This window comes from Petromyzon marinus, chromosome 68 (genome assembly GCF_048934315.1).
Source record: "Petromyzon marinus isolate PM22_M1 ecotype Great Lakes invasive population chromosome 68, UKy_Petmar_22M1.pri1.0, whole genome shotgun sequence".
Lineage (NCBI taxonomy): Eukaryota > Metazoa > Chordata > Hyperoartia > Petromyzontiformes > Petromyzontidae > Petromyzon > Petromyzon marinus.
Window position 1 is genome coordinate 6,336,895 of NC_133734.1, and position 24,162 is coordinate 6,361,056.

Sequence of the window (24,162 nt, forward strand, 5' to 3'; positions counted from 1 at the left end):
AGTGTAGTGTGTAGTGTAGTGTATAGTGTAGTGGAGTAGAGTGGTGTAGAGTGTAGTGTATATCAGTGTGTAGTATACACTACACTGCATAGTATACACTACACTATACACTAGACTATACACTACTATACACCACACTATACACTACACTATATACTATACACTGCACTATTCACTACCCTATACACAAGTGCTGTACTAGCAGTGAATGGCCACGCTCTGTTTACGTGACACTTAAGCTCACTGAATTGGCCGTGTCGGGCAGGGTGGCGGGTTTTGACCAACGCGACATTTACACATTTCCGCGATGATCAAACCCAACAAGAAACAAAAAACCCCACCTCTGTTACGAAATGAAAGTCACCCGAGTAAACATCAACGCAACATCACGTTAGGCATCGCCGTTGCCACTATAAAAGCTTTGAAATACAAAAAAGAAACCAATAATAATAATGATGATAGACTACTCGCTGTTGTTTGACAAATTGTTTTTGTTAAACAACACGGCAGGGGCTGTGTTGAGGTGGTCAAATACCACAAGCGGTACATTTGTGGTGAACATGGAGATACAACGTTGCTCTGATAAAAAATATATGATGGCACTGTCTTTAAAACTAATGTCACTATAATATTACATGCCACTGTCTTTAAAACTGTCACTATAATATTACATGCCAATGTCTTTAAAACTAATGTCACTATAATATTACATGCCACTGTCTTTAAAACTAATGTCACTATAATATTACATGCCACTGTCTTTAATAACAATGTAACCGTAGTGTTATATGGCACTGTCTTTAATAATAATGTTACTACAACACGTCGTGATTAGTTTTAATTTATATTATTTCTAATCGACTACGTGACTTTACCGAAAGAACCAAAGTGTATGGATTCCTGCAGTCACGAAAGCTTCAAATCAAGATTGCTATAAGGGTGTTTGAAAAAGATGGATCCAATTTCAAAGCGGTATATTTCACGATGGCAACATGTTACAATTACACAAAAAGTTACAAACGTTTTAATGAGTTGTCAAGTTTTACTTAACCAGTTTATAAATGCTCTATCTGCCCTCCACTTGCTGTACGGACAACATCGAGACGATCGTTGAATTCGTCCCAAACGCCTCTCAAAGTGTCTCCTTCCGCTGAAGTCACCGCTGCCGTGATTCTGTTTTTGAGGTCATCCAGATTAGTCGCTAATGGTGGCACAAAAACACCACGGTCTCTTGTGCCACCGTGCTCTTCGACATTGGCGGATCAATGCCAAGACGCCGTTGAAACGCACGCCCCACCGCCACTACGGATTCAGTCTTGCCGAGCTGCAGAACGCAAAGCGCCCCCTTGTGTTGCTGGGGTCACCGTCTTGCGAATGACTGAGGCTAGGCGCTGTTTGTGCGCTGGGAGAGGCATCGAGCGGTCATCATTTGAAACTCTATGCCCGGCCCTTTCAAGTGGTAAGAGTCTCATTCCTGGGCTGTTCGTGGTTGCAGAGATTTCGCGATTTCAAATCGGGTCCATCCTTTTTCAAACACCCTGTAGTGTAATGTGGCACTGTGTTTAATAACAATGTAACTGTAATGTTACATGGCACTGACTTTAATAACAATGTAACTGTAATGTTACATGGCGCTTGTCTTTTGAAACTGGTCAACATAATAACATCAACGACGACGACGACATCTTTCACAGCATAATGACGACGCAACCAAACTCTCGGATCGGCGATTCCACAGCACGCACCGAACGATCCGAGGTTGTGACGTCACAAAGGGGGTGGGGTGGGGTGAGATGATGACGTCACTGACATAGCCCACCCACCCCAAAGAAATGGCGTCCGGTGACGTCACAATCAGCAGCAGCAGCACGTGGCACCATGAGTTGTTACCGAACAGTCCGAGATTGTGACGTCACACTGGGGGGGGGGGTGAGGGATGACGTCATTGGGGTCGTCTAGACCCCCAACCCCCAAACAATTAAATGGCGCCTGGTGAGGTCATAATCCGCAGCAGAACGTGGCACCGTAAGTTGTCACCACATCGTCGTGCGAACAATCCCAGATTGTGACGTCACACTGAGGGGGGAGGGGGGGGAGGGATGGCGTCATTGGGATCGCCCCCCCACCCAAATAAAATGACGCCTGGTGACATCACGAGCAGCACCACGTGGTCACCTTGGGCTGCGGGTGGCGGCGGCGTCGTGCGAGTGGCCATTTTGAGACTCAAGTTCACAAATTTTGTCGGTTGAAGAATTCGATAAAAAAATTCTCATCCCTCGTGTGGGGGGGAGGGTGGGGGGGGGGTGGGGGTGAGGGGGGTTAGGGGGGTGAAGGGGGGCAAGGGGTGGTGAGGAGGGCAGAATAAGGGGGGGTGAGGGAGCGAGGGGGTGGTGGGGGAGGGGGTGAGGTACGTGGTGGGTAGGGTGGGTAGGGTGGGTGGGGTGTGTGGGGTGTGTGGGTGATGTGTGTGGGTATGTGTGTGTTTTTGTATCTATGTGTGTGCATGTGTGTGTTTGTGGTCCGGCAAAAACAACCCCTTATCTCCTCGTGGTGCCGGACGGCAACGCTGTGGTGAGCAGTGCCGTGGGAGAGGGCCAACTGAGATGGCCTTACCCCTCATGGCGTTTGTAGCCACCACAGTGGCCAAATGAGGGCTCTGGACGGGTGCGAGGGGCTGGTAACCCCTCTACCTTCAATTAATTACCACTAAACCACGTCTAAAATATCTGCTTAATAAGCCTGTGCCGGAGGTCCCAGGGGACAGGCGTCTATGACGTCTCCTGGCAAAACCCCAATTGGCGGAGCCAGGAGATTGAATCTCTACCCTCGGGGCTCCTCCAGAAACAACGAAAAGCCACTACGTGTGGCCACGTGGAATGTTCGAACGCTCACTGCGGAGGAGAGGCTGCCACTCCTCTGTCGGGAGCTGGACTGGTACTGCCTGGATCTCTGTGGCATTCAGGAAGTCCGATGGACCGGCTCTGGCTCCTGCCAACATGAGGAGTGGACAGTCCTCTACTCGGGGCAGCAGACTGCCAAACAACAGGGTGTGGCTCTTCTTTTAAACAATAGAATGAAGGGTGCGTGGGAGCGTAGCGTTGAGTTGTGGGAAGCTGCAAGCCCCAGGCTACTTTTGGCTCACCTTCCCATCAACCGGAGGCAAGGAGTGGTGGTCGTGGTTAATTATGCCCCCACCGAAGACGAACATCCGTGGATGTATGCAGGCAAGGCCGATGAGTCATATGACGTCCTGTTACAGGTGCTAGCTACAGTGGCCCCTCGAGATAGAGTCATCCTGTTTGGCGACTTCAATGCCCGAGTTGGTCATGATGCTGGCACCTGGTCTGGAGTGATTGGAGGGCATGGGCCAGATCAGCTCAATAACAACGGTAGGAGGCTGCTAGATTTTTGTGCAGCCCATGGGCTTGTAATTACCAACATGCTGTTCCGGCATCGGCGCATCCAAACAACATCATGGATGCATGCCGGGTTCAAGCAAGAACATCTGCTGGACTACGTAGTGACGGACCAGCGGATGCGAGCCCATGTCCTTGACACCAGAACCTACCGTGGAGCTGATCTGCCCTCTGACCATCTGTAAGATGCGCCTGCCATTCTTCCACGCTGGTGGTGGGTGTAGACCCAGGACTCCATTCAAACCCAAGGTGGCCTGGTATCAGCTAGCTGATGAAAGTTGCAAGCGAGAATTTAATCATCGCATGCGGCTGGGGTTGGCATCGTCCCCCACTCCTCCAGATGTCGAGGGTAAATGGGCGAGGTTTAGGACTGTGACTCATGCAGCTGCAATGGCTGCTTGGGTACGTGGTCCAGACCTCGCCAGAGACCCTGGCTGACAAAGGAGGTTTTTCAGGCTGACTGAAAAAAGCGACAGGCCCACTCTCATCGTTTACAGCATCCCACGTCATAGAATGAGGAGGCTTACCATATCCTTCGTTCGGAGGTTCGGAGAGCCGTGAGGCGCTGCAAGGATGGGTGGTGGTCGCGGGTTGCTGAGGAAATGGAATCTGCCTCAATGGCCCAGGATCACTAATCACTATTTAACTCCATAAAAAAAGTAACCTGCAGCACCACACCAATTACCAACATTGGGGGAAACAGTGAAGTCCTGGGGGAGGGAAAAGCATTGTGGGACAAAGAGGGGATGACCCTGCTGAGGCTGCGGTGTCTCAAATATTGGAGTAAGTCACCCCCTGTGAGTGGCTGGCTGAGGTGCCACCTGTTGAGGAAGTACTAAAGGCGATCCAGAGTCTAAGACCAGGAAAGGCACCGGACAGAGATGATCTCCCAAGCGAAATGCCGAGGGAGGGTGGCGTTTGTGCACAGACTGCCCTACATGACATCATATCAACAGTCTGGACCACTGGATGGGTTCTGCAGGATTGGAAGGATGTCCTGGTGGTCCTCCTCTTTATGAATGGGGACCGCACAGACTGTAACAACTAAAGGGCATCTCACTCCTCAGTGTGCCGGGAAAGGTCCTGGCAAGGATTATTCAACAGCGCCTTGCCAGGCACGCTGAAGTGAGCCCCAATGCGGTTTCAGGAAAGGGCGGTCCTGCACAGATGCCATATTTTCTGTCGGTCTGCTACAGCAGAGTTGTAGGGAATTCCAACAAGACCTACATCTCTGCTTTATTGACTTGGTCAAGGCCTATGATACCATGAGTAGGCCTGAGCTCTGCGTTATTATTCGTGCTTTCGGAGTCCCAAACCCTCTGCTCACGATCAATAAGGACCTTCATGATGGTGAGCGGGCCTGGGTAAAACTACGTGGCCAGGAGTCATAGTCATTCCCTGTACATCTTGGGGTGTCCTCTGGCTCCCACATTATTTAATATATTTTTTTTCGACCACGTAGTTTGTGAAGCTTTCGGTGGCTGTACCGGAGGAATTTCCATCTGGTACAGATATAATGGGAGGCTGATCGATGCCCGGGTGTAGTCAAGGGATGGCTCCCTATTGGTCAACCACATTATGTATGCCGATGATCTGGTGATTGATGCTCACTTAAAGGAGGAGTTGGAGGCGCTGCTGCTGAACCTGGAGTGTGCCACTAAGAGGTGAGGAGCCTTATCATCAGCCCCACCAAAACTGCCTGGGTATTTTGTCCCATTGGACACTCCACCCCCACAACTCCCAATTGGTGATGGGGTAGTTGATGAGAGAGTGGAGAGTTTCCCATACCTGGGCAGTGTGCTCATGACCAGCTCAGGTTTGACAGCAGAAGTCTCACTCCGAATCAGTCGAGCGGCAATATCTTTTCATCGGTTGCGTAACGCTGTGTGGAAGCTACCTGGTCTGTTGCTCCGCACGGAACTTCAGGTCTTCTTGGCCAAAGTCATTCCCTCTCTCCTCTTCGCTTGCGAAACGTGGACCCCCCTAATGAAACATCTTTGCCGGTTAGAAACATTTAGGCTAGCCTGCCTACGATCCATCCTGGGTTTAACCTGCAGGCTGGATTGTGTGAGGAGCTCACAAATCCTTGAAAGATCTGGGCAAGGTCCCATCGGTGAGGTCCTCCGGCAGGCAAGGCTGCGTTGGCTGGGTCATGTAGCCCGCATGCCCAGCCACCGCATGCCTAAACAGCTTTTGTTTGGCCGGATAGAGGGGGCGAGAGAAGAGATGGAGTGATGTGGTACAGGAGGATGTGGAGCTGAGTTGACTTGCCGATGACTGGTACCAGCGGGGTCACAATCGGACTCTGTGGAGGAGGCTCGTGAAGGACGCTGCTACTGGGCAGTTGGAGGCAGTCGCCCTCCAACAACAACGGAGGTCGGAGGAGTGATGCTCACAACAATGAGCGGAGCGCCGGGTGGCTAAAGCACAGCAAGTTGGCACAGTAGGGGGCACAGGTGGTGCATCGGCCACTCAGTCGACCCATGGCACCTGCAGGGTCTGCCCTGTGACCTCCTGCCAGCGGGCGTTCGACACTTCACATGATAGCCTCAACGTGCACCTAGCCTGGCACAAGCATTACTGCCAATTAGTGGCGAATGGCGGTTGTTGTGTGTGAGTGGTTGAGTGGGTGTGTGGGTGTGTGGGGGTGGTGGTGGTGGGGGTGATGGTGGGGTGGTGGTGGGTGTGTGGTGGTGGTGGTGGGGGTCGTGGTGGTGGGTGTGGTGGGGGTGGTGGTGGGGGTGGTGGCGGTGGTGGGGGTGGTGCTGGTGGGTGTGGTGGTGGTGGGGGTGGTGGTGGGGGTGGTGGTGGGGGTGGTGGTGGGTGGAGTGCTCAGCGGGTCGCCTGGAGGAGGAAACAGGTGGGGGGGGGGGGGGGCTGAGTTAGACACGTGGAGTTGGTGATTGAGTGGGTGAGTGAGTGGGTGAGTGTGTGAGTGTGTGAATGGGTGATTGAGTGAGTGGTTGAGTGAGTGGGTGAGTGAGTGGGTTAGTGAGTGGGTGAGTGAGTGCGTGAGTGAGTGCGTGAGTGAGTGGGTCAGTGGGTGAATGGGTGAGTGAGTGAGTGGGTGAGTGAGTGGGTGAGTGAGTGAGTGGGTGAGTGAGTGGGTGAGTGAGTGGGTGAGTGGGTGAGTGAGTGGGTGAGTGGGTGATTGAGTGAATGAGTGGATGAGTGAGTAGGTCAGTGAGTGAGTGGATGAGTGGGTGAGTGTGTGAGTGAGTGGGTGAATGAGTGAGTGGGTAAGTGAGTGGGTGTGATTGAGTGGGTGAGTGAGTGCTTGAGTGGGTGGGTGATTGAGTGGGTGAGTGGGTGGGTGAGTGGGTGGGTGATTGAGTGGGTGATTGAGTGGGTCAGTGAGTGTGTGAGTGAGTGTGTGTGTGAGTGGGTGGGTGAGCTGGTGTGTGTACCTCTGTGTGTGCAATCTCATGGAGTGGGTCACTAGGGTTGTGTAGCACTGGTTACTGACAAAGAGAGTAATTTTGGGTGTAAGTGGCCCTCTCTGTTCGCAGGGCATTCAATGTCATGGAGTGGGTCCAGAAGGGGGCGTGGCCGAGGGCGGAGCCAGGCAGGGGACACGTGGGGTGGAGCCCAGAACCTTCTGGTCGGTTCCAGAAGGGGGCGTGGCCGAGGGCGGAGCCAGGCAGGGAACACGTGTGGTGTAGCGCAGAATCTTCTGGTAGGTTCCAGAAGGGCACGTGGCCGAGGGCGGAGCCAGGCAGGGGACACGTGTGGTGTAGCCCAGAACCTTCTGGTAGGTTCCAGAAAGGGCGTGTCGCTTCAACGTAGGCGCCTCCTCCTTCTATTAGTGTCTCATTTGTATCTACTACGTGTGTGTCTGTGTGTGTATCTGTGTCTGTGTGTGTGTGTGTATCTGCGTGTGTATCTGTGTGTATGTATCTGTGTATGTATGTGTCTATCTACATGTATCTCTATTTGTGTGTATCTGTGTCTGTGTGTGTGTACGTATCTGTGTCTGTGTGTGTGAATGTGTATGTATCTGTGTCTGTGTATCTGTGTCTGTGTGTGTATCTGTGTCTGTGTGTGTGTATGTATGCATCTTTCTAGGTGTGTGTATGTGTGTGTGTATCTATCTACACACACGGTCCGGCAAAACAACCCCCTACCTCCTCGCGGTGCCGGACGGGCAACTCTGTCGTGGACAGATCTGTGGGGGGAGGTCCAATTTTGATTGGCTCCTCCCCTCATGGCATATGTGTCCACCACAGGGGCTAAACGGGGGCTCTGGACGGGTGCGAGGGGCTGGTAACCCCTCCACCTTCAATTAATTACCACTAAACCACGAGTTAAACTGAAATATGTAACTAATAAGCTTGTGCCGGAGGACCCGGGGGGCCAGGCGTCTATGACGTCTCCTGGCCAAACCCCAATTGGCGGAGACAGGAGATTGAATATATACACTCGGGGCTCCTCCAGAAACAACGAACAGCCATTATGGGTGGCCACGTGGAATGTTCGAACGCTCACTGCGGAGGAGAGGCTGCCACTCCTCTGTCGGGAGCTGGACCGGTACCGCCTGGATCTATGTGGCGTTTAGGAGGTCTGGTGGACCGGCTCTGGCTCCTGCAACCATGAGGGGTGGACAGTCCTCTACTCGGGGCAGCAGACTGCCAAACAACAGGGTGTGGCTCTTCTTTTGAACAAAAGAATGAAGGGGGCGTGGGAGCGTGGCGGTGAGGTGTGGGAAGCTGTAAGCCCCAGGCTACTTTGGGCTCGCCTTCCCATCAACCGGAGGCGAGGAATGGTGGTCATGGTTACTTATGCCCCCACCGAAGATGAACATCCGTGGAGGGATGCAGGCAAAGCCGATGAGTAAGATGCCTTCTATGATCTCCTGTCACAGGTGCTGGCAAAAGTGGCCCCTCGGGATAGAGTCATCATGTTGGGTGACTTTAATGCCCGAGTTGGTAATGATACTGGCACCTGGTCTGGAGTGATTGGAGGGCATGGGCCAGATCAGCTCAATAACAACGGTAGGAGGCTGCTAGATTTTTGTGCAGCCCATGGGCTGGTAATTACCAACACGCTGTTCCGGCATCGGCGCATCCACACAACATCATGGATGCATGCCGGGTCCAAGCAAGAACATCTGCTGGACTACATAGTGACGGACCAGCGGATGAGAGCCCATGTCCTTGACACCAGGACCTACCGTGGAGCTGATCTGCCCTCTGACCATCGACTAGTCATCTGTAAGATGTGCCTGCCATTCTTCCACTCCGGAGGTGGGTGTACACCCAGGACCCAATTCCAACCTAAAGTGGCCTGGTCTCAGTTATCTGATGAAAGTTGCAAGCGAGAATTCCATCATCGCTTGCGGCTGGGATTGGCATCGTCCCCGACTCCTCCTGATGTCGAGGGTAAATGGGCGAGGTTTAGGACTGTGACTCATGCAGCTGCAATGGCTGCTTTGGGTACGCGGTCCAGACCTCCCCAGAGACCCTGGCTGACAGAGGAGGTGTTCAGGATGGTTGAGAAAAAGCGACAGGCCCACTGTCATCGGCTACAGAATCCCACGACAGAGAATGAGGAGGCTTACCGCAGCCTTTGCTCTGAGGTTCGGAGAGCCGTGAGGCGCTGCAAGGATGGGTGGTGGTCGCGGGTTGCTGAGGAGATGGAGTCTGCCTCAGTGGCCCGTGATCACAAATCTCTATTTAACTCCATCAAAAAAGTAACCTGCAGCGCCACGCCTATTACCATTATTAGGGGAAAAAATGGTGATCCAATCTCCGACCCCCAGGAACAGCTTTGCAGATTTGCTGAGCATTTCTGTGAGGTCCTGGGGGAGGGAAAATCCCTCAGCCAGGAAAACATCTTGGCACAAAGTGAGGATGACCCTGCTGAGGTTGCGGTGCCTCAAATATTGGAAGAAGTCACCCCCTGTGAGTGGCTGGCTGAGGTCCCATCTGTTGAGGAAGTACTGAAGGCAATCCGGAGTCTGAGACCAGGAAAGGCAGCGGGCAGAGATGATCTCCCAAGCGAAATGCTGAGGGAGGGTGGCGTTTGTGCACAGACTGCCCTATATGACATCATAACAACGGTCTGGACCACTGGACGGGTTCCGCAGGATTGTAAGGATGCCCTGGTGGTCCCCCTTTTTAAGAAGGGGGACCGCACAGACTGTAACAACTACAGGGGCATCTCACTCCTCAGTGTGCCGGGAAAGGTCCTGGCACTCCGAATCATTCGAGCGGCAATATCTTTTCATCGGTTGCGTAACGCTGCGTGGAAGCTACCTGGTCTGTCACTCCGCACTAAGCTTCAGGTCTTCTCGGCCACGGTCATTCCCTCCCTTCTCTACGCTTGCGAAACGTGGACCCCCCTAATGGAACATCTTCGCCGGTTAGAAACATTTAGGCTAGCCTGCCTACGATCGATCCTGGGTTTAACCTGCAGGCTGGATTGTGTGAGGAGCTCACAAATCCTTGAAAGATCTGGGCAAGGTCCCATCGGTGAGGTCCTCCGGCAGGCAAGGCTGCGTTGGCTGGGTCATGTAGCCATCATGCCCAGCCACCGCATGCCGAAACAGCTTTTGTTCGGCCGGATTGAGGGGGCTAAGCGGGCGCGGCACGGGCTAGAGAAGAGATGGAGTGATGTGGTACAGGAGGACATGGAGCTGAGTGGACTTGCCGATGACTGGTACCAGCGGTGTCAAGATCGGCCTCTGTGGAGGAGGCTCGTGAAGGACGCTACTGCGCAGTTGGAGGTAGTCGCCCTCCAACAACAACGGAGGGCGGAGGAGCGACGCTCAGAACAACGAGCGGAGCGCCGGGTGGCTAAAGCACAGCAGGTTGGCACAGTAGGGGGCAAAGGTGGTGCATCAGCCAGTCATCTGAGTCAATCGACCATTGGCACCTGGGTCTGCCCCGTGACCTCCTGCCAGCGGGCGTTCGACACTTCACGTGGCCTCAGGGTGCACATAGCCTGGCACAAGCGTCGTGGTGACGTTACCGCCATTTAGTGGCGAATGGCGGTTGTTGTTGTATCTATCTACGTGTGTGTCTGTGTATGTGTGTGTCTGTGTGTGTATCTGTGTCTGTGTGTGTGTATCTGCATGTGTGTCTGTGTGTATGTACCTGTGTATGTATGTGTCTATCTACATGTATGTATATTTGTGTGTATCTGTGTCTGTGTGTGTATGTGTATGTATCTGTGTCTGTGTGTGTATTTGTGTCTGTGTGTGTATCTGTGTCTGTGTGTGTATCTGTGTCTGTGTGTGTATCTGTGTGTGTATCTGTCTGTGTGTGTATGTATGTATCTATCTACGTGTATGTATGTGTGTGTGTATCTATCTACGTGTGTGTTTGTGTATGTGTGTTTGTCTGTGTGTGTGTCTGTGTGTGTGTCTGTGTGTATGTATGTATCTGTGTCTGTGTGTATGTATCTGTGTCTGTGTGTGTACGTATCTGTCTGTGTGGGTATATGTATGGGTATATGTGTGTGTTCATGTACAGACTGCCCTATATGACATCATAACAACAGTCTGGAGCACTGGACGGGTTCTGCAGGATTGGAAGGATGCCCTGGTGGTCCCCCTCTTTAAGAAGGGGGACCGCACAGACTGTAACAACTACAGGGTCATCTCACTCCTCAGTGTGCCGGGAAAGGTCCTGGCAAGGATTATTCAACAGCGCCTTGCCAGGCACGCTGAAGTGAGCCCCAATGCGGTTTCAGGAAAGGGCGGTCCTGCACAGATGCCATATTTTCTGTCGGTCTGCTACAGCAGAGTTGTAGGGAATTCCAACAAGACCTACATCTCTGCTTTATTGACCTGGTCAAGGCCTATGATACCATCAGTAGTCCTGGGCTCTGGGTTGTTCTTCGTGCTTCTGGAGTACCTGACCCTCTGCTCACGATTATTAAGGACCTTCATGATTGTGAGCGAGCCCGGGTAAAACTACGTTTCCGGGAGTCAGAGCCATTCCCTGTACACCTTGGGGTGCGACAGGGATGTCCACTGGCTCCCACATTATTTAACATCTATTTTGACCACGTAGTTCGTGAAGCCTTCAATAGCTGTACCGGGGGAAACTCCATTTGGTACAGATATAATGGGAGGCTGATCGATGCCCGGGTGCAGTCAAGGGATGGCTCCCTATTGCTCAACCACGTTATGTATGCCGATGATTTGGTAATAGCCACTCATTCAGAGGAGGAGTTGGAGACGCTGCTGCTGAGACTGGAGCATGCCACTAAGAGGTGGGGCCTTACCATCAGCCCCACCAAAACTAAGCACCTGCTGGGTATTTTGTACGATCGGACACTCCACCCCCACAACTCCTAATCGGTGATGGGGCAGTTGTGGAGAGAGTGGAGAGTTTCCCATACCTCGGCAGTGTGCTTATGACCGGCTCCAGTTTAACAGCAGAGGTCTCACTCCGAATCAGTCGAGCGGCAATATCTTTTCATTGGTTGCATAACGATGTGTGGAAGCTACCTGGTCTGTCGCTCCGCACTAAGCTTCAGGTCTTCTCGGCCACGGTCATTCCCTACCTTCTCTACGCTTGCGAAACGTGGACCCCCCTAATGGAACATCTTCGCCGGTTAGAAACATTTAGGCTGGCCTGCCTACAATCCATCCTGGGTTTAACCAGACTGGATTGTGTGAGGAGCTCACAAATCCTTGAAAGATCTGGGCAAGGTCCCATCGATGAGCTCCTCCGGCAGGCAAGGCTGCGTTGGCTGGGTCATGTAGCCCGCATGCCCAGCCACCACATGCCAAAACAGCTTTTGTTCGGCCGGATCGAGGGGGTTAAATGGGCGCGGCACGGGCTAGAGAAGAGATGGAGTGATATGGTACAGGAGGACGTGGAGTTGAGTGGACTTGCTGATGACTGGTACCAGCGGTGTCAAGATCGGCCTCTGTGGAGGAGGCTCGTGAACGGCGCTGCTACTGGGCAGTTGGAGGTAGTCGCCCTCCAACAACAACGGAGGGCGGAGGAGCGACGCTCACAACAACGAGCGGAGCGCCGGGTGGCTAAAGCACAGCAGGTTGGCACAGTAGGGGGCACAGGTGGTGCATCAGCCAGTCATCTCAGTCAGTCGACCCATGGCACCTGGGTCTGCCCCGTGACCTCCTGCCAGCGGGCGTTCGACACTTCACGTGGCCTCAGGGTGCACATGGCCTGGCACAAGCGTCGTGGTGACGTCACCGCCACTTAGTGGCGAATGGCGGTTGTTGTTGTTGTATCTGTCTGTGTTTGTATGTATTATGTATCTATGTATCTATGTCTGTGTATATATGTGTATGTATCCATGTGTATGTATCTATGTGTGTGTATCTATGTGTATGTATCTATGTATCTATGTGCGTGTATCTATGTGTGTGTATACGGTCTGGACCACTGGACGGGTTCCGCAGGATTGGAAGGATGCCCTGGTGGTCCCCCTTTTTAAGAAGGGGGACCGCACAGACTGTAACAACTACAGGGGCATCTCACTCCTCAGTGTGCCGGGAAAGGTCCTGGCAAGGATTATTCAACATCGCCTTGCCAGGCACGCTGAGGAGAGGCTTGCGGAGCCCCAATGCGGTTTCAGGAAAGGGCGGTCCTGCACAGATGCCATATTTTCTGTCCGTCTGCTACAGCAGAGGTGTAGGGAATTCCAACAAGACCTACATCTCTGCTTTATTGACCTGGTCAAGGCCTATGATACCATCAGTAGGCCTGGGCTCTGGGTCGTTCGTCGTGCTTTTGGAGTACCTGATCCTCTGCTCACGATCATTAAGGACCTTCATGATGGTGAGCGGGCCCGGGTAAAACTACGTGGCCGGGAGTGAGAGCCATTCCCTGTACACCTTGGGGTGCGACAGGGATGTCCTCTGGCTCCCACATTATTTAACATCTATTTTGACCACGTAGTTCGTGAAGCCTTCAATAGCTGTACCGGGGGAATCTCCATATGGTACAGATATAATGGGAGGCTAATCGATGCCCGGGTGCGGTCAAGGGATGGCTCCCTATTGCTCAACCACGTTATGTATGCCGATGATTTGGTAATAGCCACTCATTCAGAGGAGGAGTTGGAGACGCTGCTGCTGAGACTGGAGCGTGCCACTAAGAGGTGGGGCCTTACCATCAGCCCCACCAAAACTAAGCACCTGCCTGGGTATTTTGTACCATCGGACACTCCACCCCCACAACTCCCAATCGGTGATGGGGCAGTTGTGGAGAGAGTGGAGAGTTTCCCATACCTGGGCAGTGTGCTTATGACTGGCTCCAGTTTAACAGCAGAGGTCTCACTCCGAATCAGTCGAGCGGCAATATCTTTTCATCGGTTGCGTAACCCTGTGTGGAAGCTACCTGGTCTGTCGCTCTGCACTAAGCTTCAGGTCTTCTCGGCCACGGTCATTCCCTCCCTTCTCTACGCTTGCGAAACGTGGACCCCCCTAATGGAACATCTTCGCCGGTTAGAAACATTTAGGCTGGCCTGCCTACGATCCATCCTGGGTTTAACCAGACTGGATTGTGTGAGGAGCTCACAAATCCTTGAAAGATCTGGGCAGGGTCCCATCGGTGAGCTCCTCCGGCAGGCAAGGCTGCGATGGCTGGGTCATGTAGCCCGCATGCCCAGCCACCGCATGCCGAAACAGCTTTTGTTCGGCCGATTGAGGGGGCTAAGCAGGCGCGGCACGGGCTAGAGAAGAGATGGAGTGATGTGGTACAGGAGGACGTGGAGCTGAGTGGACTTGCCGATGACTGGTACCAGCGGTGTCAAGATCGGCCTCTGTGGAGGAGGCTCGTGAAGGATGCTACTGGGCAGTTGGAGGTAGTCACCCTCCAACAACAACGGAGGGCGGAGGAGCGACGCTCAGAACAACGAGCGGAGCGCCGGGTGGCTAAAGCACAGCAGGTTGGCACAGTAGGGGGCACAGGTGGTGCATCAGCCAGTCCTCTCAGTCAGTCGACCCGTGGCACCTGGGTCTGCCCCGTGACCTCCTGCCAGCGGGCGTTCGACACTTCACGTGGCCTCAGGGTGCACATAGCCTGGCACAAGCGTCGTGGTGACGTCACCGCCATTTAGTGGCGAATGGCGGTTGTTGTTGTGTATGTATGTATGTGTATGTATCTATGTATCTATGTGTGTGTATCTGTCTGTGTGTGTACCTCTGTCTGTGTGTATGTATGTGTATGTATCTATGTGTGTGTATGTCTATGTGTATATGTGTCTATGTATGTGTAAGTATTATGTATCTATGTGTGTGTATGTATATGTATGTGTGTGTATGTGTATGTATCTATGTGTACGTGTATGTATCTGTGTGTATGTATCTATGTGTGTGTGTATCTGTCTGTGTGTGTACCTCTGTGCGTACCGACCTCACATACCCGCGAAGCTTCCCGGGGCCTCCCCGGGGGGAGCATGACCACCGCTGCCTCCCGGCATGCACAGCGCCTGCACCACGTGGTCGGCCTCCCCCGGAGGGGCGTGGCCCCCGCTCCCTCCCGGCATGCACAGCGTCTGCACCACGTGGTCTGCCGCCAGCAGCTTTGCCTCCTCCACAGAGACACACAACTTGCTGGGCTGGAACGGGTGCCTGGTGGTGTGGGGGGGGGAGATGGGGAGAGATGGGGGAGATGGGGACAGAGATGCTGGGCTGGAACGGGTGCCTAGTGGTGGTGGTGTTGGGGGAATCGTGGGGGGGTGGGGGGGGTAGTAACTGGCTGAGTAACTAGCTGAGTGACTGGCTGAGTGACTGGCTGAGTGACTGGGGGAGTGACTAGCTGAGTGACTGGCTCAGTGACTGGCTGAGTGACTGGCTGAGTAACTAGCTGAGTGACTGGCTGAGTGACTGGCTGAATGACTGGGGGAGTGACTGGGGGAGTGACTAGCTGAGTGACTGGCTGAGTGACTAGCTGAGTGACTCGCTGAGTGACTGGCTCAGTGACTGGCTGAGTAACTAGCTGAGTGACTGGCTGAGTGACTGGCTGAGTGACTGGCTGAGTGACTGGGGGAGTGACTGGCTGAGTGATTGGCTGAGTGACTAGCTGAGTGACTGGTTGAGTGACTAGCTGAATTGGCTGAGTGACTAGCTGAGTGACTGGTTGAGTGACTAGCTGAGTGACTCGCTGAGTGACTGGCTCAGTGACTGGCTGAGTAACTAGCTGAGTGACTAGCTGAGTGACTGGCTGAGTGACTAGCTGAGTGACTGGGGGAGTGACTGGCTGAGTGACTGGCTGAGTGACTGGCTGAGTGACTAGCTGAGTGACTAGCTGAGTGACTCGCTGAGTGACTGGCTAAGTGACTGGCTGAGTAACTGGCTGAGTGACTAGCTGAGTGACTGGCTGAGTGACTGGGGGAGTGACTGAGTGACTGGGGGAGTGGCTGGCTGAGTGACTGGGGGAGTGGCTGACTGAGTGAGTGAGGGAGTGACTGGCTGAGTAATTCGCTGAGTGAATAGCTCAGTGACTGGCTGAGTGATTGGGGGAGTGACTAGCTGAGTAACTAGCTGAGTGACTGGCTGAGTGACTGGCTGAGTGACTGGGGGAGTGACTGGCTGAGTGATTGGCTGAGTGACTAGCTGAGTGACTGGCTGAGTGACTAGCTGAGTGACTCGCTGAGTGACTGGCTCAGTGACTGGCTGAGTAACTAGCTGAGTGACTAGCTGAGTGACTGGCTGAGTGACTAGCTGAGTGACTGGGGGAGTGACTAGCTGAGTGACCGGCTGAGAGACTGGATGAGTAACTAGCTGAGTGACTAGCTGAGTGACTGGCTGAGTGACAAGCTGAGTGACTGGGGGAGTGACTGGCTGAGTGACTGGCTGAGTGACTAGCTGAGTGACTAGCTGAGTGACTCGCTGAGTGACTGGCTAAGTGACTGGCTGAGTGACTGGCTGAGTGACTAGCTGAGTGACTGGCTGAGTGACTGGGGGAGTGACTGAGTGACTGGGGGAGTGGCTGGCTGAGTGACTGGGGGAGTGGCTGACTGAGTGAGTGAGGGAGTGACTGGCTGAGTAATTCGCTGAGTGAATAGCTCAGTGACTGGCTGAGTGATTGGGGGAGTGACTAGCTGAGTAACTAGCTGAGTAGTGACTAGCTGATTGACTGGCTGAGTAACTAGCTGAGTGAATGGGGGAGTGGCTAGCTGAGTAACTCACTGAGTGAATAGCTGAGTGACTGGGGGAGTGACTGGCTGAGTGACTAGCTGAGTGACTGGCTGAGTGACTGGGGAAGTGACTGGCTGAGTGACTAGCTGAGCGACTGGCTGAGTGACTGGGGAAGTGACTAGCTGAGTAACTCGCTGAGTGACTAACTGAGTGACTGGGGGAGTGACTGGTTGCGTCTCCTCACGTGTGTGCCAGCTGGCTTGCGAGTGCTGGGATAGCGACTTTGTAGAGGAAAAGTTGTCGCTGGTCTGGAGACACAGCAGAGTGCAGCTGGTAGATCGGCTGTCCCCAGCTGTTAGTCTGGCAGAGCTCCTCTAGTAGCTGAGACACAGAGACACACATAGACACACAGGGACTCACACAGAGAGACACAGAGACTCACACAGAGAGACACAGAGACACAGAGAGACTCACGGAGAGATACACGGAGACACACACAGAGACACAGAGACTCACACAGAGACACAGAGAGACTCACACAGGGACACAGAAACACACAGAGACACGATAGAGACACGACAGAGACACAGAGACTCACACAAAGAGATACAGAGACTCACACAGAGAGACAGAGACACAGAGAAACACAGAGACACGTAGAGACTCACACAGAGACACAGAGAGACACACACACAGAGATACACACATACTCACAGATACACACACAGAGACACACAGACTCACACAGATACACACGGAGACACGAAGACACACAGAGACACGATAGAGACACACAGAGACTCACACAGAGAGACACACAGAGACACACAGAGACACACAGAGACACGATAGAGACACACACAGAGATTCACACAGAGAGACACACAGAGACACACAGAGACACAGAGAGACACACAGAGACACAGAGAGACACAGAGAGAGACACAGAGACACACACAAAGACACAGACACACGGAGACACAGAGACTCACACAGAGACACAGAGACTCACACAGAGACACAGAACAGATAGAGACACACAGAGACACAGAGACACTCACACAGAGACACACAGAGACACAGAGAGACATAGAGACACGATAGAGACACACAGAGACACACAGAGACACACAAAGACACGATAGAGACACACACAGAGACTCACAGAGAGACACACACAGAGACACAGAGAGACACAGACACAGAGAGACACACAGAGAGACAGAGAGACACACACAAAGACACAGAGAGACACACAGAGAGACACACGGAGACACAGAGACTCACACAGAGACACAGAGACTCACACAGAGACACAGAAACAGATAGAGACACACAGAGACACAGAGACACTCACACAGAGACACAGAGAGACACAGAGACACGATAGAGACACACACAGAGGCACACACAGAGACACACAAAGAGACACACAGAGACACACAGAGACACGATAGAGACACACACAGAGACTCACACAGAGAGACACACACAGAGACACAGAGAGACACACACAGAGACACAGAGAGACACACAGAGAGACACACAGAGACACACAGAGACCCACACAGAGACACAGAGACTCACACAGAGACACAGAAACAGATAGAGACACAGAGACACAGAGACACTCACACAGAGACACACAGACACAGAGAGACACACAGAGAGACACACAGAGAGACACAGAGAGACACACAGAGGGACACACGGAGACACACAGAGACTCACACAGAGACACAGAGACTCACACAGAGACAGAAACAGATAGACACAGAGACACAGAGACACTCACACAGGGACACAGAGAGACACAGAGAGAACCACACAGAGAGACACAGAGACTCACACAGAGACACAGAGACTCACACAGAGACACAGAAACACATGAGAGACACGACAGAGACACACAGAGACTCACACAAAGATACACAGAGACACACAGAGAGACACAGAGACACGTAGAGACTCACACAGAGACTCACACAGAGACACAGAAACACAGACACGATAGAGACACGACAGAGACACACAGAGACTCACACAGAGAGACACAGAGACACGTAGAGACTCACAGTGACTCACACAGAGACAGAGAGACACAGAGACACACAGAGAGACACACGGAGACACAGAGAGACACAGAGAGACACACGGAGACACACAGAGACACACAGAGACACAGAGACTCACACAGAGACATAGAAACACATAGAAACACGACAGAGACACACAGAGACTCACACAGAGAGACACAGAGACTCACACAGAGAGACACAGAGACACAGAGAAACACAGTGACTCACACTTAGACGCAGAGACTCACAGGGAGACTCACACAGAGAGACACAGAGACACACAGAGAGACACACGGAGACATACAGAGACACACAGAGAGACACACAGAGAGACACACGGAGACACACGGAGAGACACACAGAGACTCACACAGAGAGAAACAGAGAAACACAGACACGTAGAAACTCACACAGAGACTCACACAGAGACACAGAGACACACACAGAGAGACACACGGAGACACACACAGAGACACACAGAGACACAAACAGAGACTCTCACAGAGACGCGCAGAGACACGGCAGAGTGCAGCTGAAAGATCGGCTGTCCCCAGCTGTTAGTCTGGCATAGCTCCTCTAGTAGCTGAGACACAGAGACACACACAGAGACTCACACAAGGAGACAGAGACACACAGAGATACAGAGGCTCACACAGAGACACAGACACAAATACCACACACAGACACACTACACACACTACACGCACACACACCACATATAGACACACAGAAACCCACACAACAACAACAACCGCCATTCGCCACTAAGTGGCGGTGACGTCACCACGACGCGTGTGCTAGGCTATGTGCACCTTGAGGCCACGTGAAGTGTCAAACGCCCGACGGCAGGAGGTCACGGGGCAGACCCAGGTGCCACGGGTCGACTGACTGAGATGACCAATATGACTGGCTGATGCACCACCTGTGCCCCATACTGTGCCAACTTGCTGTGCTTTAGCCACCTGGCGCTTCGTTGTTGTGAGCGTCGCTCCTCCGTCCTTTGTTGTTGCTGGAGGGCGACTGCCTCCAAATGCCAAGTAGCGTCCTTCATGAGCCTTCTCCACAGAGGCCGATCTTGACACCGCTGGTACTAGTCATTGGCAAGTCCACTCAGTTCCACGTCTTCCTGTACCACATCACTCCATCTCTTCTCTAGCCCGTGCCACGCCCATTTAGCCCCCTCGATCCGGCCGAAAAAACGCTGTTTAGGCATGCGGTGGCTGGGCATTCGGGCTACATGACTCAGCCAACGCAGCCTTGCCTGCTGGAGGAGCTCAACGAATGGGACTTTGCCCAGATCTTTCAAGGATTTGTGAGCTCCTCACACAATCCAGCCTGTTTAAACCCAGGATGGATCGTAGGCAGGTCAGTCTAAAAGTTTCTAAACGGCGAAGATGCTCGATTAGGGGGGTCCACGTTTCGCAAGCATAGAGATGGGAGGGAATGACCGTGGCCGAGAAGACCTGAAGCTTCGTGCGGAGCAACAGACCAGGTAGCTTCCACACAGCGTTATGCAACCGATGAAAATATATTGCCGCTTGAGTGATTCGGAGTGAGACCTCTGATGTTAAACCGGAGCCGGTCATGAGCACACTGCCCAGGTATGGGAAACTTTCCAATCTCTCCACAACTGCCCCATTACTGATTAGGAGTTGTGGAGGTGGAGTGTCCAATGGTACAAAATACCCAGGCAGGTGCTGAGTTTTGTGGGGCTGATGGTAAGGCCCCACCTCTTAGTGGCACGCTCCAGTTTCGGCAGCAACATCTCCAACTCCTCCTCTGAGTGAGCAACAATTACCAGATCATCGGCATAAATAACGTGGTTGAGCAATAGGGAGCCTTTCCTTGACCGCACCCGGGCATCGATGAGCCTTCCATTATATCTGTACCAAATGGAAATTCTTCCGGTACAGCTATTGAAGACTTCACGAACTACATGGCCAAAATAGATGTTAAATAATGTGGGAGCCAGAGGACATCCCTGTCGCACCCCAAGGTGTACATGGAATGGCTCTGACTCCCATCATGAAGGTCCTTAATGAGCGTGAGCAGAGGGTCAGGGACTCTGAAAGCACGAAGAACAACCCAGAGCCCAGGCCTACTGATGGTATCATAGGCTTTGACCAGGTCAATAAAGCAGAGATGTAGGTCTTGTTGGAATTCCCTACACCTCTGCTTTAGCAGATGGACAGTAATTATGGCATCTGTGCAGGACCGCCCTTTCCTGAAACCACATTGGGGCTCCGCAAGCCTCTCCTCAGAGTGCCTAGCAAGGCGATGTTGAATAATCCTTGCCAGGACCTTTCCCGGCACACTGAGTGAGATGCCCATGTAGTTGTTACAGTCTGTGTGGTCCCCACCAGGGCATCCTTCCAATCCTGCGGAACCCGTCCAGTGGTCTAGACTGTTGTTATGATGTCATGTAGGGCAGTCTGTGCACAAACGCCACCCTCCCTCAGCATTTCGCTTGGGAGATCATCTCTGCCCGGTGCCTTTCATGCTCTCAGACTCCAGATCACCTTCAGTACTTCCTCAACAGATGGCACCTCAGCCAGCCACTCACAGGGGGTGCCATCTTCTTCCAATATTTGAGGCACTGCAGCCTCAGCAGGGTCATCCCCACTTTGTGCCACGATGTTTTCCTGGCTTAGGGATTTCCCCCCCCCCCCCCCCCCCCAGGACCTCACAGAAATACTCAGCAAATCTGCAAACCTGTTTCTGGGGGTTGGAGATGGGATCACCGTTTTTTCCCCTAATGATGGTAAGAGGTGTGGCGCTGCAGGTTACTTTATTGATGGAGTTAAATAGGGATTTGTGATCGTGGGCCACTAAGGCAGACTCCATCTACTCAGCAACCCGCGACCACCACCCATCCTTGCAACGCCTCACGCCTCACCGAACCTCCAAGCGAAGGCTGCGGTAAGCCTCCTCATTCTCTGACGTGGGATTCTGTAGCCAATGACAGTGGGCCTGTCGCGTTTTCTCAACCATCTTGAAAACCTCCTCTGTCAGCCAGGGTCTCTGGGAAGGTCTGGACCGCGTACCCAAAGCAGCCATTGCAGCTGCATGAGTCGCAGTCCTAAACCTTGCCCATTTACACTCGGCATCAGGAGGAGTCAGGGCGATATAAACCCCATCCGCAAGCGATGATTAAATTCTTGCTTGCAACTTTCATCAGCTAACGGAGACCAGGCAACCTTTGGTTGGAATGGGGTCCTGGGTGTACACCCACCACTGGAGTGGAAGAATGACAGGCGCATCTTACAGATGACTGGTCGATGGTCAGACAGCAGATCAGCTCCACGGTAGGCCCTGGTGTCAAGGACATGGGCTCGCATCCGCTGGTCCGTCACTATGTAGTCCAGCAAATGTTCTTGCTTGGACCCGGCATGCATCCATGATGTAGTGTGGATGCGCCGATGCCGGACCAGCGCGTTGGTAATTACAAGCCCATGGACTGCACAAAAATCTAGCAGCCTCCTACCGTTGTTATTGAGCTAATCTGGCCCATACCCTCCAATTACTCCAGACCAGGTGCCAGCATCAAGACCCACTCGGGCATTGAAGTCACCCAACAAGATTACTCTATCCCGAGGGGCCACTTTAGCCAGCACCTTTGACAGCAGGTCATAGAAAGCATCTGACTCATCGGCCTTGCTTGCATCCCTCCATTGATGTTCGTCTTCTGCGGGGGTATAAGTAACCACGACCACCACTCTTCACTTCCGGTTGATGGAAAGGCGAGCCCAAACTTGCCTGGGGCTTACATCTTCCCACACCTCACCGGCATTCTTTTGCTCAGAAGAAGAGCAACACTCTGTTGTTTGGCAGTCTCCTGCCCCGAGTAGAGGACTGTCCACCCCTCATGGTAGCAGGAGCCAGAGCCGGTCCACCGGACCTCCTGAATGCCGCGGAGATCCAGGCGGTAATGGTCTAGCTCCCCACAGAGGAGTGGCAGCCTCTCCTCCGCAGTGAGCGTTCGAACATTCCACGTGGCCATCCGTAGTGGCTTTTCGTTGTGTCTGGAGGAGCCCAGAGGGTAAGGATTAAATCTCCTCGCTCCGCCAAATGGGGTTTGGCTAGGAGGCGTCATAGATGCCTGTCCCCCGGGGCCTCCGGCAGAAGCTTATTAGTTATATATTTCAGTTGTGGTTTGGTGGTAATTTAATGTAGCAAGGCACACACACACAGAGACACACACAGACACACAAAGATAAAGATCCCCCGTATAGCCTTAAGAGACTGTAGGGGAAAGTGCTGTTAGCGAGCAACTATGAAGGCCTGAACGGTACACGAGGGGGTGGGTGGCCAGCACCACGCCCGACCGCCTTTGTCTCCCTAGTGGCGCTGTTTACTACACACCGCACCAGGTACTCATTTGAGGCTGAGTCGACCTAGGGAAGGCCCGGGAACGGTTCAAATAATCGTCACTGGTGTTGGCCGTGAGCGGGAATCGACCCCGTGTCGCCGGGTTCATAGCGCAGCGCGCTAACCGCTACACTACCGCTCCCCACAACACAGACACACACACAGACACACACACAGACACACACAGACACACTCACACACACAGACACACACACGCCACCTGCGTGGGACTCCGAGCCGCCCCTTGCACCCGCACTGACGCAGGATTCGTTGGGGTCAGCTCCATGCCGGGCAGGAGGTCAAAGACGCGTGGCTCCACGCGACCCCCACGTGACCCCCTCCCAGCACCACCCCCTCCACCCCCTCCTCCACCCCCTCCACCTCCCTGAGAGGCTCTCCCCGTGCCTCCCGTTCCAGACCCCTGGACCTGGGAGTAGCCCCCACGGCCTCCGGCGAGACCCCGACAGCCAGCAGCTCCTGGATGGGAGGATCGGGTGATGGGAAACTCAGTCACTCACCCAACCACTCATTAGCTCATTCACTCATTGATTCACTCACTCATTCACTTTTTCACTCACACACTCACTCACCCTCTCACTCACCCACACACTCACCCACTCACTCACACACTCACTCACACACTCACTCACACACTCACTCATTCACTCACTGATTCACTCACTGATTCACTCACTCACACACCCACTCACCCACCCCACTCATTCACTCACTCTCTCACACAAAAGATCCCCCATATAGCCTTAACAGACTGTAGGGGCAAGTGCTGTTAGCGAGCACCTATGAAGGCCGGAACGGTACACGAGGGGGTGGGTGGCCAGCACCACGCCCGACCGCCTTTGTCTCCCTAGTGGCAATGTTTACACACCGCACCAGGTACTCATTTGAGGCTGAGTCGACCTAGGGGAGGCCCGGGACCGGTTCAGATAATCGTCACTGGTGTTGGCCGTGAGCGGGAATCGAACCCGGGTCGCCAGGTTCATAACGCAGCGCGCTAACCGCTACACTATCGCTCCCACTACTCTCTCTGGGCAAGGTCCCATCACTCATTCACACACACTCACTCACACACTCGCTCACCCACTCACCCACTCACTCACACACTCACTCACCCACCCACTCACACACTCACCCACTCACTCACCCACTTACCCACTCACTCACGCACTCACCCACCCACTCACTCACCCACTCACCCACTCACTCACTCGCACAACAA

The 24,162-nt window shown here is 53.3% G+C and overlaps 1 protein-coding gene across 1 annotated transcript in view; it reads right to left on the bottom strand.

Moving 5' to 3' along the window:
* Nucleotides 1-2,076: 2,076 nt before the first annotated feature.
* Nucleotides 2,077-24,162, bottom strand: part of A1CF (APOBEC1 complementation factor) — a 93,160-nt gene continuing 71,074 nt past the window's right edge. Inside the window, exons 10-13 of the mRNA XM_076054864.1 lie at nucleotides 23,146-23,402; nucleotides 16,724-16,860; nucleotides 14,762-14,970; nucleotides 2,077-6,260 (exon numbers count right to left, since the gene is read on the bottom strand). Of these exons, the coding sequence (XP_075910979.1) occupies nucleotides 6,004-6,260; nucleotides 14,762-14,970; nucleotides 16,724-16,860; nucleotides 23,146-23,402 (860 nt within the window). The 3' untranslated portion in view covers nucleotides 2,077-6,003. The remainder of the gene's footprint in view (nucleotides 6,261-14,761; nucleotides 14,971-16,723; nucleotides 16,861-23,145; nucleotides 23,403-24,162) is intronic.